Genomic DNA, 19,455 nt, shown 5'->3' on the forward strand with positions numbered 1-19,455 from the left:
AGATTCGTACATCTCTGTGTCAATTCAAATCATACTTTTCCTAAATGACTACTGTTTTTTTTTTGGACTCCTACTGGCACCATTAGGTGTCAAACATTGATTGACGTAATATAATATCTGTGATGATCTAACCTTGTGTTTCTGGAACTTCACTTTTTTTAACGCCGATGTTTGGCTCGCATTTTGGGACGTTCCACATTATATATTGGTAAAGTTCTTCCTTAAGGAGATTGACATGTTAGATGCTACTGTCTACTTCATGGACTCATGTTGGTCATAAACTTGTAATCTGCTCTGAATTCTGATGGAGATGTGTTTTTTCTTGCATTTTTTTAATAAAAAGGAAATATGTTAAACTTCTTTTGATATTGCTAAGCATTTGGTAAGACAATACGGTTCTGAGTTTCCTCAGGAATGGCTGGCTGAATATGTGAAAATGTAGAAATTGGCACATCCAGTTCCCCGGTTCGCTAAAAAAGAAAGAAAGAATAGGTGAAAATGCAACATCCAAGGGCAGGGAGTACCGAGTAGATAATGTACTATACATGAGATGAAGCATAATAATGTAAAAATCACCTATTTGCTGTGCTGCTACTCTGCTTTACTTTACATGCTCCATTTTCCAGCACTCTTATTCGTCCAGAACTATGGAAGACATCAGACATATGTACAATCCTGGAGCAGAACAGGCTTGACAGAACGCTGGGCTAGCCCCAACAACACATGATGCTGCCGAGGCAAGCTCAGATCGATCACTGGATTGTGGCAGGCAGCTCATTCTCCCTCCAAGTCGAGAATCCACCAGCGATGTCGGTCACAGCAGTGAAGCCCTGAAAAATATGGCCGCAATGATTGGATTGCCATGAATTGCAAAAGGCCAAGTGATAATCTTTGGGACGGCCATGCTAGCTTACAGCAGAGCAGAGTTCGGTCGCCGCCATCAGAGACCTCTTGCCGCTTTGGCAGCCCTGGGAAGGAACAACAGGCGAGATTAATTTCCACTGAGAGTTAAGGAACCAACCGAAATGAACGTATAATCTCTGAAAGTTAGATTCAGTCAGCAAACGTAGTTTACGTACAACGATGATCTCGTCGTCCTTTCCGAAGATCCGCGACACTTGCTCAAGAAAATGCGTGTTTTTCGTCATTCCTGCTCGTGCGTGGCACAGCAAGTTCAGAAACGTTCAGAACCGAACACAACTTAATCACAACCGAAAGAAAACACATTTCTCAGCTTTGATGATGACGCAGGCAGCTACATGGAGACGGAGATGCTCACAAATCACAGAAGTTGAACTGAAGTGGCTGGCTCGGACAAGACAGAACAGAAGAGAGGAAGCAATGGTGGTGAGAACAATGGTTTTGGCAGGGAGGCATTACCTGAGCCGGTTCTGTTCATGTAGGGGATGTTGACAGCTCCTTCCGGGTGGCCAGCGCTGAACTCGCCCTCCGTTCTACATACATACAGGATGGAAGCATCACATCAGATCAAAACAGGAAAATTAGAATGGGAACGACGAGCCTGCAAGAATTCTGAATCCCAGTTGAGGTAGCTAACATCAATCGTTCGTTCTCTGAATCTGAGTGAACTGGGAAGTGGTGAATTGAACACGCATTTTCATTCAGCAGCTAGCACTGAGATAGAATAAGGAGCCCAAGCCCAGACCAGGGAGAGGCTAACTACTGAATCACGCAACACAACTGAAGGGACTGTAAAAAAATAAATAAATTGTGTGCTCTTGCTCTTCAACGCCGCGTCTCTCAACTACCATCAGATTCAGGGAGCGTGGCTGTGCTGTGCCGTCCGTACCTGACGTCGAGGTAGCGGTGTCCGGCCTGCTGCAGCTCGTAGGCGACGCGCACCGGCACGGACCGCGGCACCGACGACGGCAGCGCCTCGGTGCCGCCGACGCCGACGCACCTGACGCTGACGCTAACGCTAACGAACCGAGGCGTCCTCCTCTTGGTGATGGCGGCGGGCGCGGGCGCGGGCGCGGGCGCAGCCCTGGCCGTGGCCGCGAACCGAGCAGGAGCAGGAGCCCGCGCGCGGACACCGACGCTGCCGCGCCACAGGCTGCGAACGGAACGGAGCATGCATGCGGTTAGCTAACGCGCGCGATGACGGTGGACATGGTGATTGACTGTGTGTGTACCTGGTGCCGTTGGCAGGGAGTGGCTGGGCAAGGAGGGAGACGCCGCTGGCCGAGGTCGCCATTGCTGCCTAGCTAGCTAGCTGCCCTCTCGGTCTCGGTTGTTTCGTCAGCAAAGGAAAGACTAGTTCCGTCCCGTGCTTTCTTCCTCCTCTCGACTCTCAAGCTCACCGTCCGCGTCTTTGTCTTGTCTGCAGCAGCCTGCAGGATTCACTGGAGACTGGACAGGAAAGTTTAAGCACTCTGCTTGATTACTTCACCACTTCACTTGTGGCAAGAACAAGAGTCTTTCTTGTGTTTGCTCCTGCATATATAATCACAACAGTTTCTCCTTTCCTTCTTTGTTAATTAACACTATTGTTAATTGCGATTAGTTACTGGTTAGTTGGTGATTTTGAGAGGCTTCAGCTCCTGTCATGTCCTATCCTTGCGACTTCTGGGGACGGGAAGGAGAGAGTTGGCTGTTGGTAGGAACACAAGGACCATGGCTAGAGCAGGGTGTCAGTGACTCAGGGCCTGAGGGAGCAGGACGATATGGATGGGCAGGATGCGAAATGGATAACACGCGGTGTGGTGTGGTGTGGACGTGTGTGGTGTGCCGTGTGCGGCGGCGGCGCGCTGATGACGAAGCGACAACAAAGCTATCCGCAAACACATGCATGCATGCCCGAGCCATTCCAGAAGGTGGAGGGTCAGTCAGAGATTTGCTCTTGTTTCTCCTTTCCGGATAAGGCCCTCTTTCGGTTCGAGGACCCATTTCCTGGAAAGATTTGTTGCTAAAATTTTAGTTAATTTATATGAATTTGATCGAGACCGAATGATTTCTAGCCTCATTTCAGGCTAACGGAACGAGCCCTAAGGAGGAGAAGATCATTTCCCTCCGCCACGTATTATATGATTATAATTATATACGGGGCAACATGCCCACGTACACCATGGGTATTTCTTTCTTAATTAGAAAAAAGTGAATTTCATTTTGATCTGTGCATAAATTATACACTAAGTCAAAATGCAGTACAAATCAGCAAGTCTCTAGCTTATAAAACAAGCTCTATAAACAAAAGTGTGCTACATGGCAGTCGGGGGAAAAAAGATGCTGCATAGTTTTTTTTTTGTGTTACAAAAACAACAGCTCTTATCACCATAGCTATTCTCAGGCAACAAACACATGCATTATTTCAGAGCTTTAGATCTGCTTACACAAAGAAATTGTTTCTGGAATACAAACACCTTCATGCGATCTAGGGGACCATACTGTTCGCTTGAACTTATCAGCTATAGTACAATATTTTTCTCTCACAACAAATCAGCGAAAAATATTTTTCAGCCTGGCTTTTCAGCGAAGCGAACATGTATCACCCTCGGCATTAATACTACTTCTTGCCAAATTATACGCATACTCGTGTGTGAATCTTATCTCTTAAAAAAATAATCTCCGGTGACTTGATCTCCCGAATTATCTCGCTACAGGTGTGCCGAGATCTTTCATTCATAATTTTAGTCATAGGCAAGCAGTCGGATACCAGCACGACCTTTCAATCTGTTACCGTACTACTATTGATCGATTGTATATTATTGGTAGAGTTTGGGTAGAACAAGGTCTCGAGCTCCGGCAAATCGCCAGACTCGCCGCCGCCGCCACCGTCGCCAACAAGGCACGGTTCCGAGTTCACGGCCAAGTCAAGTCTCTCCAGGGTCCGGCCTCGTTTTGCCGCCAGCCCAGTAGAGGAGTCTTCAGAGATTAGGCCTTCATCTCTAGCTTCTTCGGGAGCGCCTGCACCTTGCTGCTCCTCTTCTTCAGATGCAGTCACCGGAGTGCCGTCGGTGACACATTCATAATGATCTATGCATTATTTTAATCATGATTTTTTCTGTGTATATCGCAACAACAAAAAAATGATAGAAAAATTCATCACTTCACAGGGCAACCGGCTTGTTGTGCATGACCTTGCTGCACTTGCGCTAGATTCTTTCCTTCAACCATCGTGAGATGAAAGATAAATGAGTTCAGGAAAAGGAAAGTAGTAGATAACGGGCTCTAAAATATATTGTTGTGGATAGCCTTCCTGCAAGCATACCAAGATGCCCACTGTAATTAATTAGAACCCGTACCAGATCCTCATGCTTCAACGTCTCTATCGACGTACGTAAAGATCTAGCTTCTTCTTGCATCAAGTTCCTGAACATTGGTGGGATGTTCAATAACATATTAGCTAGTCAATGATGGTGCAAAGGATACAAGTGTTTTCGGGAGTCCACAACACTGCACAGAGAGCACTTTTGAATGTTCATCCATGTGCCTGTGATGACGTACATATGCAGTCGGAAGTGATCGTTTTGCCGATCTCCAAACCGCATGGATCCCGGATACAGTAATAATTTCCCTCCGCCACGAATTCCAAAGACGTTCCCGGCTGCTGGCCCGGCCCATCACTACGCCAGTTGCCCAAGAGGCCCAAGATCCAACCCAGACATCAGGCTATGACAACCGCGCGGGCTCGCAAGGATTACTCACTGGGCCAATGGTATGGCAAAAGGCTGTGCTCCGTTAATTAGGCGGGCCCAATACAGTTTTCAAACATACTCATTTTTTAGCACATTTGGCGGCTAACCGCTCATGAGAAAATTGGCTATTTGCCATTGTAAACAATGGGCTTCGCAAAATTGCCATTTAAAAAATTAACTTCGTAAAATTATCAGTCTAAACATGTACACTTTGTTTTTGTTGCCATAATCCATATTTAGCTCCTTTGTTTTTGTTTTGGGATTGTCCTCCACGCGAAAAGACATTGTTGTCCTTGGCTGCTGGGAGACGTCCGTTTGCATCACTGTTCGCATCGGACGTCATAAAGATGAGATCTCCAGAAAGATAGTTCAAACCGTTCGTATCAGACGTTACAAAGATGAGATCTCCAGAAAGATAGTTCAAATCCGTATCCAGTAGCAAACTGCATCAGACGTTAGAAAGATAGTTCAAATCCGCATCCACTCGCAAACGAAGAACGCTCGCGTGCCCTAGACGTCCACGATGTAGGGCGGCCGTGACACGGCACCGCCGGCGGACGCGCTCGCCGCCGCCACACAACCACCCATGCTCAGCACCGCCACGTCGTCATCCGCGCTTGCAGCGACCACGATGGCCGTCGGTACAACCATGGAGGAACTCACAGCGACCTTGGCAGCCGTCGGCACAACCATGGTGGAACTCGAAGTGACCTCGCTGCCCCTCGTCGTGGCCCCGACAGCAGGCGCGCTCAGCTTGCTGCAAGCGGCCGACGCGTTCGACAGGCTAGATGTAGCCCCAACGTCGTCACGCGCCCCGCCATATCCTAGTCCGTCCCTCGTGGTGGACGCGCCCTCGCTGACCGGCGTTGACGCGGCTTCGTTGGCACCTGCGCTCGATGGAGACTCTACGCCCTCGACGCTGCCTGACATGGTGCAACGTGCACTGCCTCCGAGGTGTGGTGATGTAGACTTTTCGCTTTTTTGTTTCTTTTTTTTCAAATTGTTTTTTGTGTAAACCGTAAACTGCAAATGATATTTGGTTTAGGTTTGATATGGAGGTTGATGATCCTATACCACAAGTTGACTGGGACAACTTGCAGATAGTAGAGTCACACGATGAGGAAGGAAGAATTGAACTTTTGAGTGAAAATCAAATATCTGTGCTTTTAGGGCTTAGAGATGAGGAGAGTGCACATGTGGCTGCACCAAATGATCGATCAATGGATATGCAGAGTGTCGATAATGATAATGATGCTGCAATTCCTACTAGTGATGTTATACCAAGTGAGTTGGTAATTTCATATGATAAGGATCACCCCAAGATGGACCTTGGCACTATCTACCCATCTATGAAAGAGTTCAGGATGGCAGTGCGGCAATTTGCCATCAACGAAGAGTTTGATTTGGGAACTGAGAAGTCTGATCCGACCAGGTTTAGAGGTTTCTGCAAGTCCACTGGTGACTGCCCTTGGAAAATCAATGGTTCGAAGCATAAGGGCGCAAGCACTGTAGAGGTGAAAATATTTTTATGTAGTTCAGATTTAGATTACTTAATTTGTTGAATTTATTTCATATAGTTCTCACAAATCGTGTAATTGCAGGTCACAGTTTTAACTGATCACCATACATGTGTTTCCACGATGAGGGTGAAAACTATTACACCATCTCGTAACTGGGTAGCTAGCAAGGCTGTTAGTATCCTCGAGGATTATCCTCATATGGGTGCTAAAGAGTTGCAAGAAAAGTTGCAGAAAGATCACTCTGTTACAATTTCATATGACACAGTCTGGAGGGGTAGAGAAATAGCTCTCGCGGAGGTTTATGGTAGCTGGGAAGAGAGTTTTGAGCTGCTGTACAGATGGAAGGCTGAGGTATTGAAGAGGTCACCTGAGAGTGTGGTGGAAATTGAGGTGCTTGAAGTGGATGGTAAAGTTTATTTCCATCGTTTTTTCTGTGCTCTTAAACCTTGTATTGATGGTTTCTTGGAAGGATGTAGGCCTTACTTGAGCATAGATTCTACAACACTTAATGGAAGGTGGAATGGCCATTTAGCCTCAGCGGTAGCAGTTGATGGTCACAATTGGATGTACCCACTTGCTTTCGGGTTTATAGCTTCTGAAACAGAGGACAACCGGACTTGGTTTATGACCCAACTAAAGAAGGCCATAGGTGATCCTCCACTCCTTGCAGTGTGCACAGATGCGTGCAAGGGTTTAGAGAATGCAATGAAGCGTGTGTTCCCAAAGGCAGAGCAAAGAGAATGCTTTCTTCATCTTATGAAAAATTTTCAGAAAAAGTTTAGAGGGTTTGGAAGGATGTATCCTGCAGCAAGGGCATACGATAAAGATACATTCTTTGAGCATATGGCTGCAATCAAATGTGAATCACAAGAAGTGGTGAAATGGTTAACTGACTACCATAACCTGTTGTGGTATAGGTGCGCCTTTAATCCAGATATCAAGTGTGACTACATCACTAATAATATAGCTGAGGTTTTTAATAATTGGATACGAGACATTAAGGACTTACCTGTTGCTGAACTTGCTGATAAGGTTCGAGAGATGATTATGAGATTGTGGAACAAGAGGAGAAATATTGCAGATAGACTACCAGTTGGGAGGATACTTCCAGGTGTTATGGTTCAACTAAAGGCCAACACTAGAGGATTGGGACACTTGAAAGTTGTGTCAGCTGCTAATTGGAGTGCAGAGATTTGGGACCACAGTAAGAATATTGCTGAAAGGCATATTGTCAAGTTGCATCAAAGGACTTGTACTTGTCTTGAATGGCAGCACACTGGTAAGCCATGTCAACATGTATTGGCCTTTGTAACCTCACGACGGGGAGTGGACCTTGAACAATTTGTGCATGACTACTACTCAGTGGATAGATTCAAGGCTGCTTATGGTAGAGAGATTGAGCCAATGACAGGAAGATCACAATGGCCACATGTACAGCTGCCATTTGTCGTTGGTGCACCTCTTAATCCTAGAGAAAGTGGAAGACAAAGAAAACTTAGGATAAAAGGATGTCTTGAAGGTGGACACAAGAAGAGAGGTAGGAAAGATGGTGAGAGTACTAGTAGTGCTACCAATGCATGTGACAATGCTACTAATGCAAGTGATACTGCTCCAACCAACGTTAAGGGAAAGAAAATGATTAGAGGCCCAATGACTTGCAAGAGATGCGGTGAAAAAGGTCACAGGCAAGCTAGTTCCAAGTGCCCACTCAATGGGACAAAGAAAAAAAGGTAAACCTTTGTTTTTACATTCAATCCTATAATTATAATGTCATTATAAAATTTAATTCCCTTTTTCTTGTAGAAAGAGGCAGCCTAGAAAGAATGTCACAAAGGCTAAGCCAGGTGAGGTTAGCACCCCACAGAGAGCAAATACTACAGGATAGTCCTGGAAGGGTGACTAGAAGGTAAGAAACAGTCACAAATAATCTATGTCATTTTGATGTACAAATCTGGTCTAAAAATATTTTTCTAAGTGTAGTATTATCTGTGTGTAGCCGTCTTGCTTACTTGTTGGGAGAGGGCGGTTCAACACAATCTATGACCACTACTCCAGAGAGAATGCCTACTACAGCTGCACCAAAAAAGTTGACGCCAAAGAGAAAGCTACATACTGGATGAACTCGTTTAGGCTTAAATTATAGATTTGCGAGATGAACTCATTTAGGCTCAATTTATGCACGTGTGAGATGAACTCATTTATACTCAGCTTATGGATTCGGATACGAAGAACGCTGACGGTTAAAATTTGTCCATGCATTGTGCAAGTAGCAAAGTGCAGCAATAGCGCATATGCATAGTAGCATCATCGGCCTGTTCGCTGGTTGGTTTCTGGGCTGGTTTGGGCTGGTTGGTGCTGGTTTATTGTGAGAGAAAAACACTGTTGGTTGGCTGGTTTGGGCTGGTTGAAACCAACAAGCGAACAGGGTGTATATCACCGCTCCAAAATCCCCCACCACTTCCTTCCATGTTCACTGCACCCTGTAAAAACAGCCGAAGCACGCTCAAGAAAAGTCAAGAAAGCTGACTTTTGGCAGCAAATTCTTTGGTCTGGACTCTGTAGTAGTGGAATGCATCCCCGGAGTACGAGTGTATGGCAGCAATAGCTAGCTGATATTTAGTAGGTCTGCTCCCTGTTTTACTTTCTGAGAACCTTTTTCTATTATAAAAATTTGACAGAAAGAGCATGTATGTTAATAGTTCTAGGCCATTCAATTGCGGATCATATCCGAAACGTTGTCTCATTTCACATCGCGGTGGATACATGTGTCGCTGGCAGAGATAAGCTAGAACAGTTTCAGGAATGTACATGTGACGCTGACAGATAAGCTAGAACAGTTTGCGACTGGATACGGATTTGAACTATCTTTCTAGAGATCTCATCTTTCTAACGTCTGATGCGAACGGTTTGAACTATCTTTCTGGAGATCTCATCTTTGTGACGTCTGATGCGAACGGTGATGCAAATGGACGTCTCCAGACAGTCAAGGGCAGAAATGTCTTTTCGTGTGGAGGACAATCCAAAAAAACAGAAACAAAGGAGCTAAATACGGATTATGGCAACAAAAACAAAGTGTACATGTTTAGACTGGTAATTTTGCGAAGTCAATTTTTTGAATAGCAATTTTGTGAAACCCATTGTTTGCAATGGTAAATAGCCAATTTTCTCACCGCTCATAGTCATACCATATCATCATCATGTACTAGTGGGCCACCGCAAATTTGTGTAGTTGTTGTCTCACCTTAATTACGAGTATAACGTAGTATTTGATTTGGGATGTGTGTGCAGTGATTTGTTGAGTTACACTTACGGGTAGGGATGAAAACGGATCGGATACGAACGGATATCACTCATATTATATTTGTTTTCATATTTCTGTTCGGATTCGGATTCGGACACGGATAGCGTTCGGATACATATACGAATACGGATTGACTCGGTTACGGAAACGAATAATGAGTATCAAATACGGTATGAATCAGATTCGGAGAAGGTCGAATACAAATATCTATTCGGATATTGAGTAAAAGCAGCATATATATATATATATATATATATATATATATATATATATATATATATATATATATATATATATATATATATATATATATATATATATATATATATATCATACGTGTGTAAACCATTACACCACTCTATGAGTCTATAATCCATCTAGATTAAGCCAAAAGACTAAAGAGTAAAGCAACAAATAAGATACAGATACAGATGCATCATACATCAAACATCATACAAGCACCAATCTTCGCGGCATGAGTAAAAATAGCTAAGCTCATGGCTTCATGGGTCTCATGGAGTCATGGTCATGGATTCAAGATCTACAATCCTTATATAGGCCATTTTTTCATTTGAGAAAGTTTGAACAAAATGTAGTTCAAATTTCATAAGTGTGTGACATTGTTTTAGAAAGTCTATAAGAGATTCAAGAATTTGTGACTAGTGTTTGATAAAACTTTCTCAAATGGGAAAATGAGCTATGTAACAATTGTATATCTTGCTGAGATGATCAAACTTGGTATTCAGAGTTTTTTCATCTGGGGTCATTTAGTGTCTCATTTGAGCAAGTTTGACCAAGTCAAATTTGGTCAAATGAAAAAACAACACTTTGACTCTAGTATTATGAACTCTAAATGACTTCAAATTGAAACTTTTTTAATACCAAGTTTGTTCAACTCATCAAGATCTACAATTGTTGTTTTAGTCAACTTTCCATTTTGAGATAGTTTGGATGGTTCAAATTTATGATTTTTAAATTTTGACGTCTACAAACTAGTTTTCGGAACCGTAGATTGTCTCAAATTGAAAAGTTTTGAATACCAAGTTTGTTCGGCTCATCAAGATCTACAATACTTATATAGGCCATTTTTTCATTTGAGAAAGTTTGAACAAAATGTAGTTCAAATTTCACAAGTGTGTGACATAGTTTTAGAAAGTCTATATGAGATTTAAGAATTTGTGACTAGTGTTTGATAAAACTTTCTCAAATGGAAAAATGAGCTATATAACAATTGTAGATCTTGCTAGGATGATCAAACTTGGTATTCAGAGTTTTTTCATCTGAGGTCATTTAGTGTCTCATTTGAGCAAGTTTGACCAAGTCAAATTTGGTCAAATGAAAAAACAACACTTTGACTCTAGTATTATGAACTCTAAATGACTTCAAATTGAAAAGTTTTGAATACAAAGTTTGTTCAACTCATCAAGATCTACAATTGTTGTTTTGGTCAACTTTCCATTTAAGATAGTTTGGATGGTTCAAATTTGTGATTTTTAAATTTTGACGCCTACAAACTAGTTTTTTGAACCCTAGATTGTCTCAAATTGAAAAGTTTTGAATACCAAGTTTGTTCAGCTCATCAATATCTACAATCCTTATATAGGCCATTTTTTCATTTGAGAAAGTTTGAATAAAATGTAGTTCAAATTTTACAAGTGTGTGACATAGTTTTATAAAGTCTATATGAGATTCAAGAATTTGTGACTAGTGTTTGATAAAACTTTCTCAAATGAGAAAATAAGCTATGTAACAATTGTAGATCTTGTTGAGATGATCAAACTTCATATTCAGAGTTTTTTCATCTGAGGTCATTTAGTGTCTCATTTGAGCAAGTTTGACCAAGTCAAATTTGGTCAAATGAAAAAAATAACAGTTTGACTCTAGTATTATGAACTCTAAATGACTTCAGATTGAAAAGTTTTGAATACCAAGTTTGTTCAACTCCTCAAGATCTATAATTGTTGTTTTGGTCAACTTTCCATTTGAGATAGTTTGGATGGTTCAAATTTGTGATTTTTAAATTTCGACACCTACAAACTAGTTTTCGGAACTGTAGATTGTCTCAAATTGAAAAGTTTTGAATACCAAGTTTGTTCAGCTCATCAATATATACAATCCTTATATAGTCTATTTTTTCATTTGAGAAAGTTTGAACAAAATGTAGTTCAAATTTCATAAGTGTGTGACATTGTTTTAGAAAGTCTATATGAGATTAAAGAATTTGTGACTAGTGTTTGATAAAACTTTCTCAAATGAGAAAATAAGCTATGTAACAATTGTAGATCTTGCTGAGATGATCAAACTTCGTATTCAGAGTTTTTTCATCTGAGGTCATTTAGTGTCTCATTTGAGCAAGTTTGACCAAGTCAAATTTAGTCAAATGAAAAAACAACACTTTGACTTTAGTATTATGAACTCTAAATGACTTCAAATTGAAAAGTTTTGAATACCAAGTTTGTTCAAATCCTCAAGATCTACAATTGTTGTTTTGGTCAACTTTCCATTTGAGATAGTTTGGACGGTTCAAATTTGTGATTTTTAAATTTCGACGCCTACAAACTAGTTTTCAGAACCCTAGATTGTCTCAAATTGAAAAGTTTTGAATACCAAGTTTGTTCAGCTCATCAAGATCTACAATCCTTATATAGGCCATTTTTTCATTTGAGAAAGTTTGAATAATATCCGGATAATATCCGTTTTAATAATATCCGGATATATCCGATACTTAACCGGATTATCCGATATCCGCCGGATATCGATGATATTACATTCGTATTTGATATCCGCCTAAGATATCCGTTTTATTATCCGTATCCGAAAAAAATTACAGATATCCGAGTAACTATCCAGATAAGTGTTCATATTTGTTCGGTCGAACGGACGGTCGAATAAATATCCGTACCGTTTTCATCCATACTTACGGGGAGACTTGGGCAGTGTCAGTACGTCTTGCCGTTTGGGAGGAGGGTACGGGACAAGCAGACCCACATGTCAGAGTTGGAGGAGAGGGAGACGCATGCACGGGCGGTGCCTCCCCCTATAATACATTGTACAACTTTATTTACTCAACTTGGTATATTGACAACAAATAATCTGCAACATCTTGACAAAGTGACGATGAACAAAGCACTCGTGTACTAAATTACTATAATCATATCATCACGCTCGTGTGTTTGCTGCTGCCGACGCGCTCATGCCCGGACCAGCTGCTCGAAGTTGACCGGCGCGGTGAACTGCTCTGGGCCATCGTAGAACGCCGACGCGATGACCTCCGCGCCGCGCTGCGTGGGATGGCCGTAGTCCCAGAAGAGGTGGCGCCGGCGGTCGCCGCACAGCGTCGAGTTCGGCTGGCCGCAGACGCGATCTAGGGGACCATACTGTTCGTTTGAACTTACCGTGGTACAGTATTTTTCTCTCACAACAAATCAGCGAAAAATATTTTTCAGTCTGGCTTTTCAGCGAAGCGAACAGGTATCACCCTCGGCATTAATACTACTTCTTGCCAAATTTCTTATTTCTTCAGTCCAGTGCATTACATCCTGATTGCATAATTCTAAAAGGATTGGATATTCACTCGGCAAGATTAAAGAATTTGCAGTCAGTAATTTATTTGACTTGTCTTGCATACGTTTACATCTCATCCATGGCATAGGGCACGTGCTGCAAAAAATCTAGAGAACTATCTAGTCAAGAGAGTAACTAATATGATGTACCAAGTCGTTTGGAGGCTGTCAAGAAATGGTGTCATAGAAATCACAAAGACTGCGATGATACTCGAGTCCGCACCATTGAACTAACAGTGCAACAGGGCAGTTTGGGCCTTGCTTGCCAAATACTAGACTTCTGATGAGTACAAGGAAAAGAGATGCAGAGGCCAACAATCGCGCATGAGTTGTGATGATCCAGCTCAAAATAGAGGAGGTTTAAGAATTTTTTGCAGAGACAACAGTTCTTGGTATGGCAAATGCTTGTGTCTTGATTATTTTAGTTAGGAACCATTGAAAAAATCTACAGCTTATAATTCTTGTGCAGCTTATAATTCTGCAGCTAGCTTATTTTAGTTGTGATAAATGCTTGTGTTTTGACTATTTTAGTTAGGAACCGTTGAAATCTGTAGCTTATAATTCTTGTGCAGCTTATAATTCTGCAGCTTACAATGTCTGCTTGCTGCTTATAACTGACGCATGCATAATTTGTGATTTTAATCTTATAGGAATTTAAATCTAGCCGTCCACAGAGTGGGATAAACACATTTGCTGCAATGAAATTTGGAGTTAAAAAAGTGGATAGCACTGGAAGGAGTGCTCCAATCCCTAGCCAGAAAGCACAAAAAAGATTGGTATGCTTCGCACAACATGCTTTCATTTGTTCTGAAAACTGAATTGAGGCATCATTTGATACATTTTCCTGTTTCTATGTTAGGATGAGTACATGACATTAGCTCCAGATGCAAATTCACAAAAACTGGACGGAAGAGCATTGTACACTATAGGACATGGCATGAAGCATGGCCGCGTTCCAATAGGTGATGGTGCTGTGGATAAGGCAATTGTTCTAGCACATTCCAAATCTATATCTGTTAGGCCACCTGATCCTGATCATTATGAAAGTGTGCTACAAGAAAATGCACAATTGAAAACGAATAATGACATACTCGCTGAGGAAAATAGAATCCATCACGAGCTATTCAAGGTAATAATTTTTCCATTGTATCTGCAATTACTGTCCTAAGCATACAATTTCATTTGGATACTTTCAATTGCAGAGTGTGTTTGATCGGATAGGTGTAGAACCACCTGCTGAACTGCTTCAACGTCTACAAGACCTTGATGCCCGTCGTCATCAGGTTACATTATTTATTGAATTTGTTTGTGCAATTCGTATTCTTTATTTCGATCATAATTCATCTAGAGAATTAATATTGTTTCATGGCAGAATGCCAATACGAGTTGCAGCAGTGAACAAGTGTATTCTTGTTGATTAACAATTCCATTTTTAGGTTTTATGTTCATGGTAAGGTAGTGAAGAAAAGCTTTGATTGGCAGATGCCTATTTTTTAGGGTTCTCATCTACAAGGTTGTTTTAATAATACAACAAAACAGCCCTCAGTTATTTGATACTTTATAATAGGCTCTTAGAGATTGAAGACCAAACTTTTATGTTCGAGAATTGTACAAAAAATATTTCAATATTGCCTTTTGCAGGCTACTGGGTCACATGGAGGCTATCATTCTGTTGATGAAAGGCGCAACAACGACAACGCTGATGACGAAGAAGACGATGATGACTACAGCTACCATGAAAGCGATGATGATGACTGCAGCTACCATCAAGGCAACGATCATGTCCAGTACTCCAATGAAGACGATGATGATGACCATATTGAGGACGATGATGACAATGGTTGTCTTGAAGATGGTGATGATAGCAGCTCCTCCCAAAGCGACGATGATCACCGCTCTACTGAGCAGTGACTATGCATGCAGACAAACTAATTCCAACAACTCCAAGTGACTACACAATGGGATATGGACTTTCTTTTGGGTTTATTGATTGGTAGGAACTAAGATGATATTAGGCTGATCTTTTGCTAAGTGCAATATTGCCTTATGAACTGTGTGCAGTATTTGCCTTGTGTATGTGCTGCTATCCTGCTGACATATAGGATGATACACTGTTGCTATCTACCTAAGTCTTATATTTGCAAAATGGACATGTAATGAACCAATGGATATTGGATGTGTTATCTAATCTAGCACTGGTTTAGTTTAATTGTGGCCTCTATCCTGATATTTGTTTTGGTCTACATTTATAATGAATGATCAATATTTTTTTTGGCCAATTAAGCCCCTGTGCCATTGAAAGGTCCTTGTTTGGTTTTGGTAATTGAGTGACAACCTAGGTGGACTAATTGTGTTTATGTGAGATACATAGGTGATTAGTCCACAGGTACATGTGTGTGAGCAACATATGCCATGAAGGTGAAAATGGCTTGGAGATGTTGCAAAGCTCACACATATGATGATGAAGGAGCTTAAATGCACATGAGACATGACATTGAGTCATGTGATCAAGGTGGAGAAGATCAAGACAAGACTTGGCTTGATGGACCGGTTGCAAGCGTGAAGGGCAAGTCGAAGGCTTTGGAGTGATGGACCGCGTGGCGGTGAAGCTTGAGCAAGACTTGGCGCCGATGGACGATGACAACGGTGAAGAGCAAGTAAAGTCAAGATCGATGAACCAATATGATCATGTGATGATATGAAGTGGATCATATCATTGTTGATCGTGTTGGTGCATGTGTTGCATCGACATTGAAGGAGATGGAATGGAATGCGCAAGATAAAGGTATAACCTAGGGCATTTCATTTCATCGGTCATAGGTGTGTAGAGAAGTTTATGACCGGGTTTAGGATAAATGACCGTACTATCAAGAGGGGCAAACTTGTTTGCATATCGGTCATCTAGTGTCACTCGAGTGATCTAACTTTGCATCGTCGCTAGGATCGAGTGGCGTGGCAAGTTGAGTGGCTAACATCCTTTGGGAAATGATTGTGAAAATGCTAACACACATACACATGATGGTGTACACTTGGTGGTGTTGGCACATTTACAAAGGAGGTGGTGTTTGCAGGGGTGAGATGGATTTTGGGTCCCTCTCTCCCTCCCACCGAGATTGCGAGGCGGGATTCGGCGCTTTCGGGAAAATGGAATGCCTATTTTCTATTGCGCCGGATGCAAATTCTTGTGGTTAGCACACTTGAGCAAGGGTGAAGAGAATGGAGGAGATGCCAGCATCGGTCAAGTGACCGGACGCTGGATCCAAAAGCACCGGACGCTGACTGCCTGTGTCCGGTCGCGCTGACGTGGAGTGTAGCAGTTGCTGGAGAGTGACCGGCCGCTGGTGCTGTGTCCGATCGCGTTCGATCGGACGCGTCCGATCTTGCTCGGGAGCTTACTGGAAATGACCGGACGCTAGGGGTTTAGCGTCCGGTCAGTTGAAAGCTGCTGCGTCCAGTCAAGTCAAGTGACCGTTGGAACCAGAACACGTGGCCGTCTGCGGGCGACCGGACGCTGAGGTCCAGCGTCCGGTCAACACGACCGGAGCGTCCGGTCGGCCCGACCGTTGCCCAGTGAAGGGGTAACGGCTAGTTTAGCCCTTGGGGCTATAAATAGAAGTGGCCTTCGGCTATGGCTGGTGTGGAGCACCTTGGGGGACTTTGTGTCCATGCTTGAGAGTGCTTAGGAGCCCTCCATCTCACACATACTTGATAGCGATCATCCGATTGTGTGAGTGAGCGATTCTAGTGCGATTGCATCGTGAGGTTGCATTGAGTGGCACTAGGTGATCGAGTTGCAAGCCGGTGGTGCTCGTTACTCTTGGAGGTTGCCACCTCCTAGACGGCTTGGTGGTGGTCTCCGTCGAAGCGCGCAAGAAGCTTGTGCGGCGCTCTAGAGAAGTGCTTGTGAGGGGCATTGTGCTCGCCCCGCGGGAGCCGCGAAGAGCAACTCTAGTAAAGCGTGTCATTGAGCTACCCTCACTCAAGGGGTAGGTTCTTGCGGCGCCCGACATGCGGGCTTAGCGGGTGATGCTAATTAGCCGCCGAACCACCAAGTGAGCGGTCGACACAACGGGGACTAGCGTGTTGGTAAACACGTGAACCTCGGGAGAAAAATCATTGTGTCAACCTTGTTCTTCCCGTTGGTTTGCATCCCCATTACACAAGCTTGCAATTACTTTTATACATATTAAGCTTGTGTAGTTGCTCTTGTAATTAGATAGCTTGTGTAGCTTGCTAATTACCTTCTTGCTTGTGTAGCATAGAAGTAACTCCCTTGCGTGACTAATTTGGTTTTAATAATCTTGTTAGTCACATTGCTTAGTTTGTGTAGCTAAGTATTTGCACTCTCTAATTAGGCATTGGTTGCCTTGTTATTGAGCATTGCTAGTGAGCTTAGTTAGCTTTGTGCTTTTGCTTACTAGCATGTGTAGGAGCTCCCTTGTTGCTTAAAGTACTAGTGGCATAGGTTTGTATAACCTTGCTCCTAGAATTGTTTAGGAGAGCTCTAACTAGCCCGGCACCTTTGTTGTATAATTGTTATCTTTGCAAGGTGCTAGTGAACTTTTATAGTGGGGTATAGTCTTGGCTAGACCGATAGTTTTAATTCTGCATTTGTATCGGTTAGCCGACGCGATTAAGTTTTAGAAAATACTATTCACCCCCCCTCTAGTCCGCCATCTCGACCCTTCAGCCATGCATTACCTTGAGGGTTAGCTGCCAAGGAAACACATTATTCCTTGGGGGTCGAAACCCTTAAGGAAATTACTATTTCCTTGAGGGTGTGAGCCCTCAGATAAAGCTATTGTTTTGACGGTTCATTTGTGTTACCTTGACGGTGCTAACTCTCAAGAAAATATATATCCTTGGGGGCCAGCTATGTTCCTTGGGGGTTGTCAACCCTCAAGAAAACGCATATCCTTAAGTGTTGTTACTTTTTCTTGGCGGTGTTAAAAATCTAACCGCTTAAGTATTTCCTTGGCGGTTGAACCCTCAAGAAAATGATTTGTCACGGCCGGCACTCATGGAAATAGATATTTCCCTGTCTCTCTACCCTTGGCGGTCATTCCTTGAGTGCTAGCCGCCAGTATTGATTTCCTTGGCGGTTTTGGGGCTTTCCTTTAGGGGTTTCGGCCCTCAAGGATATTCAGGTCTGTGGTAGTGTCTATATATGATGTTTGAGAGAAGAACTCTTTTACCCTTGGTGAAGATGGAAAAAAATTATTGCTTTAACTTTAATTGAATACAATTAAATAGTAAAAGTTTAACTTTGGCCCCACCTATTTTAGTACTATAATCACATATTTTGGTACCTCTATGTACTTTTAAATTGGTACCTCCTATTTTTCCACCGCTCGATTTTTCTCTATAGATGGTACATATTTTTCCGACCATTATAAAATTTCTCTTGAGACAAATGAAATAAGCAAAAAATAGTTTGAATTCATGGTATCAAACATCACAACACGTCTGCATTTTCACCATTTACCATCTCTTGCAGCCATTGTCTTTGTTCCGTTGTTTCCCCATAGTGCTTTCTTCTCTATCTTGGAGGTCTTCCATAATCCTTTTGCTCCAATCTCTCCATGGCTTCTATCCTTGGTGTCTTCTACGCTACTATACTCTGCCCATTGCTAGTTACTCCCTTCGTTCCAAATTATTAGTCACTAAATTTGTCCCCCTCTTGAATTATCATCAATTAAGCTCCATCGCCACGGGAGCCTACAACATCATGGAACCATGAGAAAGGGTCACGGGGAGGAGGCAATGTTGCATGTTTTTTAATTTCGGAACGACAATTTTGCATGCACTTAGGAAGTAGGGATTGGAAATGTAAATACTCCCTTCTTCTCTGAATAAATCAATTTCTAAAGTTCTTAAGTCAAATATTTTAAATTTGACTAAGTTTATAGAAAATAGCAACAAACATTTAAGACACCAAATTAATATCATTAGATACTCTATAAAAATATATTTTCATAATTTGCTTATTTGGTGCCATAAGTATTTATGCACTTCTCTATAAATCCACACATAAAAAATAACTTAATGTAATTCTTGGAATTAATTTTTCCAGGGACAAGAAAGTATGGAATGGGGAAGAATGAGATGAGCGCGAAGAAGACCAGCCGATTGATTCTCCTTCTCAATAATTAGTCTTAAAAAGGTGTCTAGTCTTTCGCTTTGAATATGATGATTTTGAATCGCTCTAGCTACTTTATCTCCATGCTCTTTGATATCATATACAGTATATTTTGGTTATCCCAGAACAAATGAAAAATGAGATATGATATCTACTTGATATATATGGGGTTTCTTTGTGGTAATGTAAACAATGTTTTGTTGTTGATTCCATGATAAACCACTGTCGTCTGAAGAGCCGACCATCCTTAGAAATAAATTAATTACACTAACTTATT

General features: G+C 42.2%; 1 protein-coding gene and 1 pseudogene across 1 annotated transcript; one reads left to right on the top strand and one right to left on the bottom strand.

The window, feature by feature from the left end:
- Positions 1-489: 489 nt before the first annotated feature.
- Positions 490-2,632, bottom strand: LOC136527924 (thiosulfate sulfurtransferase 16, chloroplastic-like). The gene is made up of 6 exons (XM_066520787.1): positions 2,154-2,632; positions 1,811-2,074; positions 1,381-1,454; positions 1,080-1,150; positions 915-968; positions 490-830 (listed from the first exon to the last, which is right to left on the bottom strand). Exons 1-6 carry the CDS (start codon positions 2,213-2,215, stop codon positions 753-755), a joined length of 603 nt encoding a protein of 200 aa, XP_066376884.1. The 5' UTR covers positions 2,216-2,632; the 3' UTR covers positions 490-752.
- A 4,107-nt stretch (positions 2,633-6,739) lies between these two features.
- LOC136529562 (PKS-NRPS hybrid synthetase cheA-like) lies at positions 6,740-8,295 on the top strand (annotated as a pseudogene).
- The last annotated feature ends 11,160 nt before the right edge of the window (positions 8,296-19,455 follow it).

This window comes from Miscanthus floridulus, chromosome 19, assembly GCF_019320115.1.
Source record: "Miscanthus floridulus cultivar M001 chromosome 19, ASM1932011v1, whole genome shotgun sequence".
NCBI lineage: Eukaryota > Viridiplantae > Streptophyta > Magnoliopsida > Poales > Poaceae > Miscanthus > Miscanthus floridulus.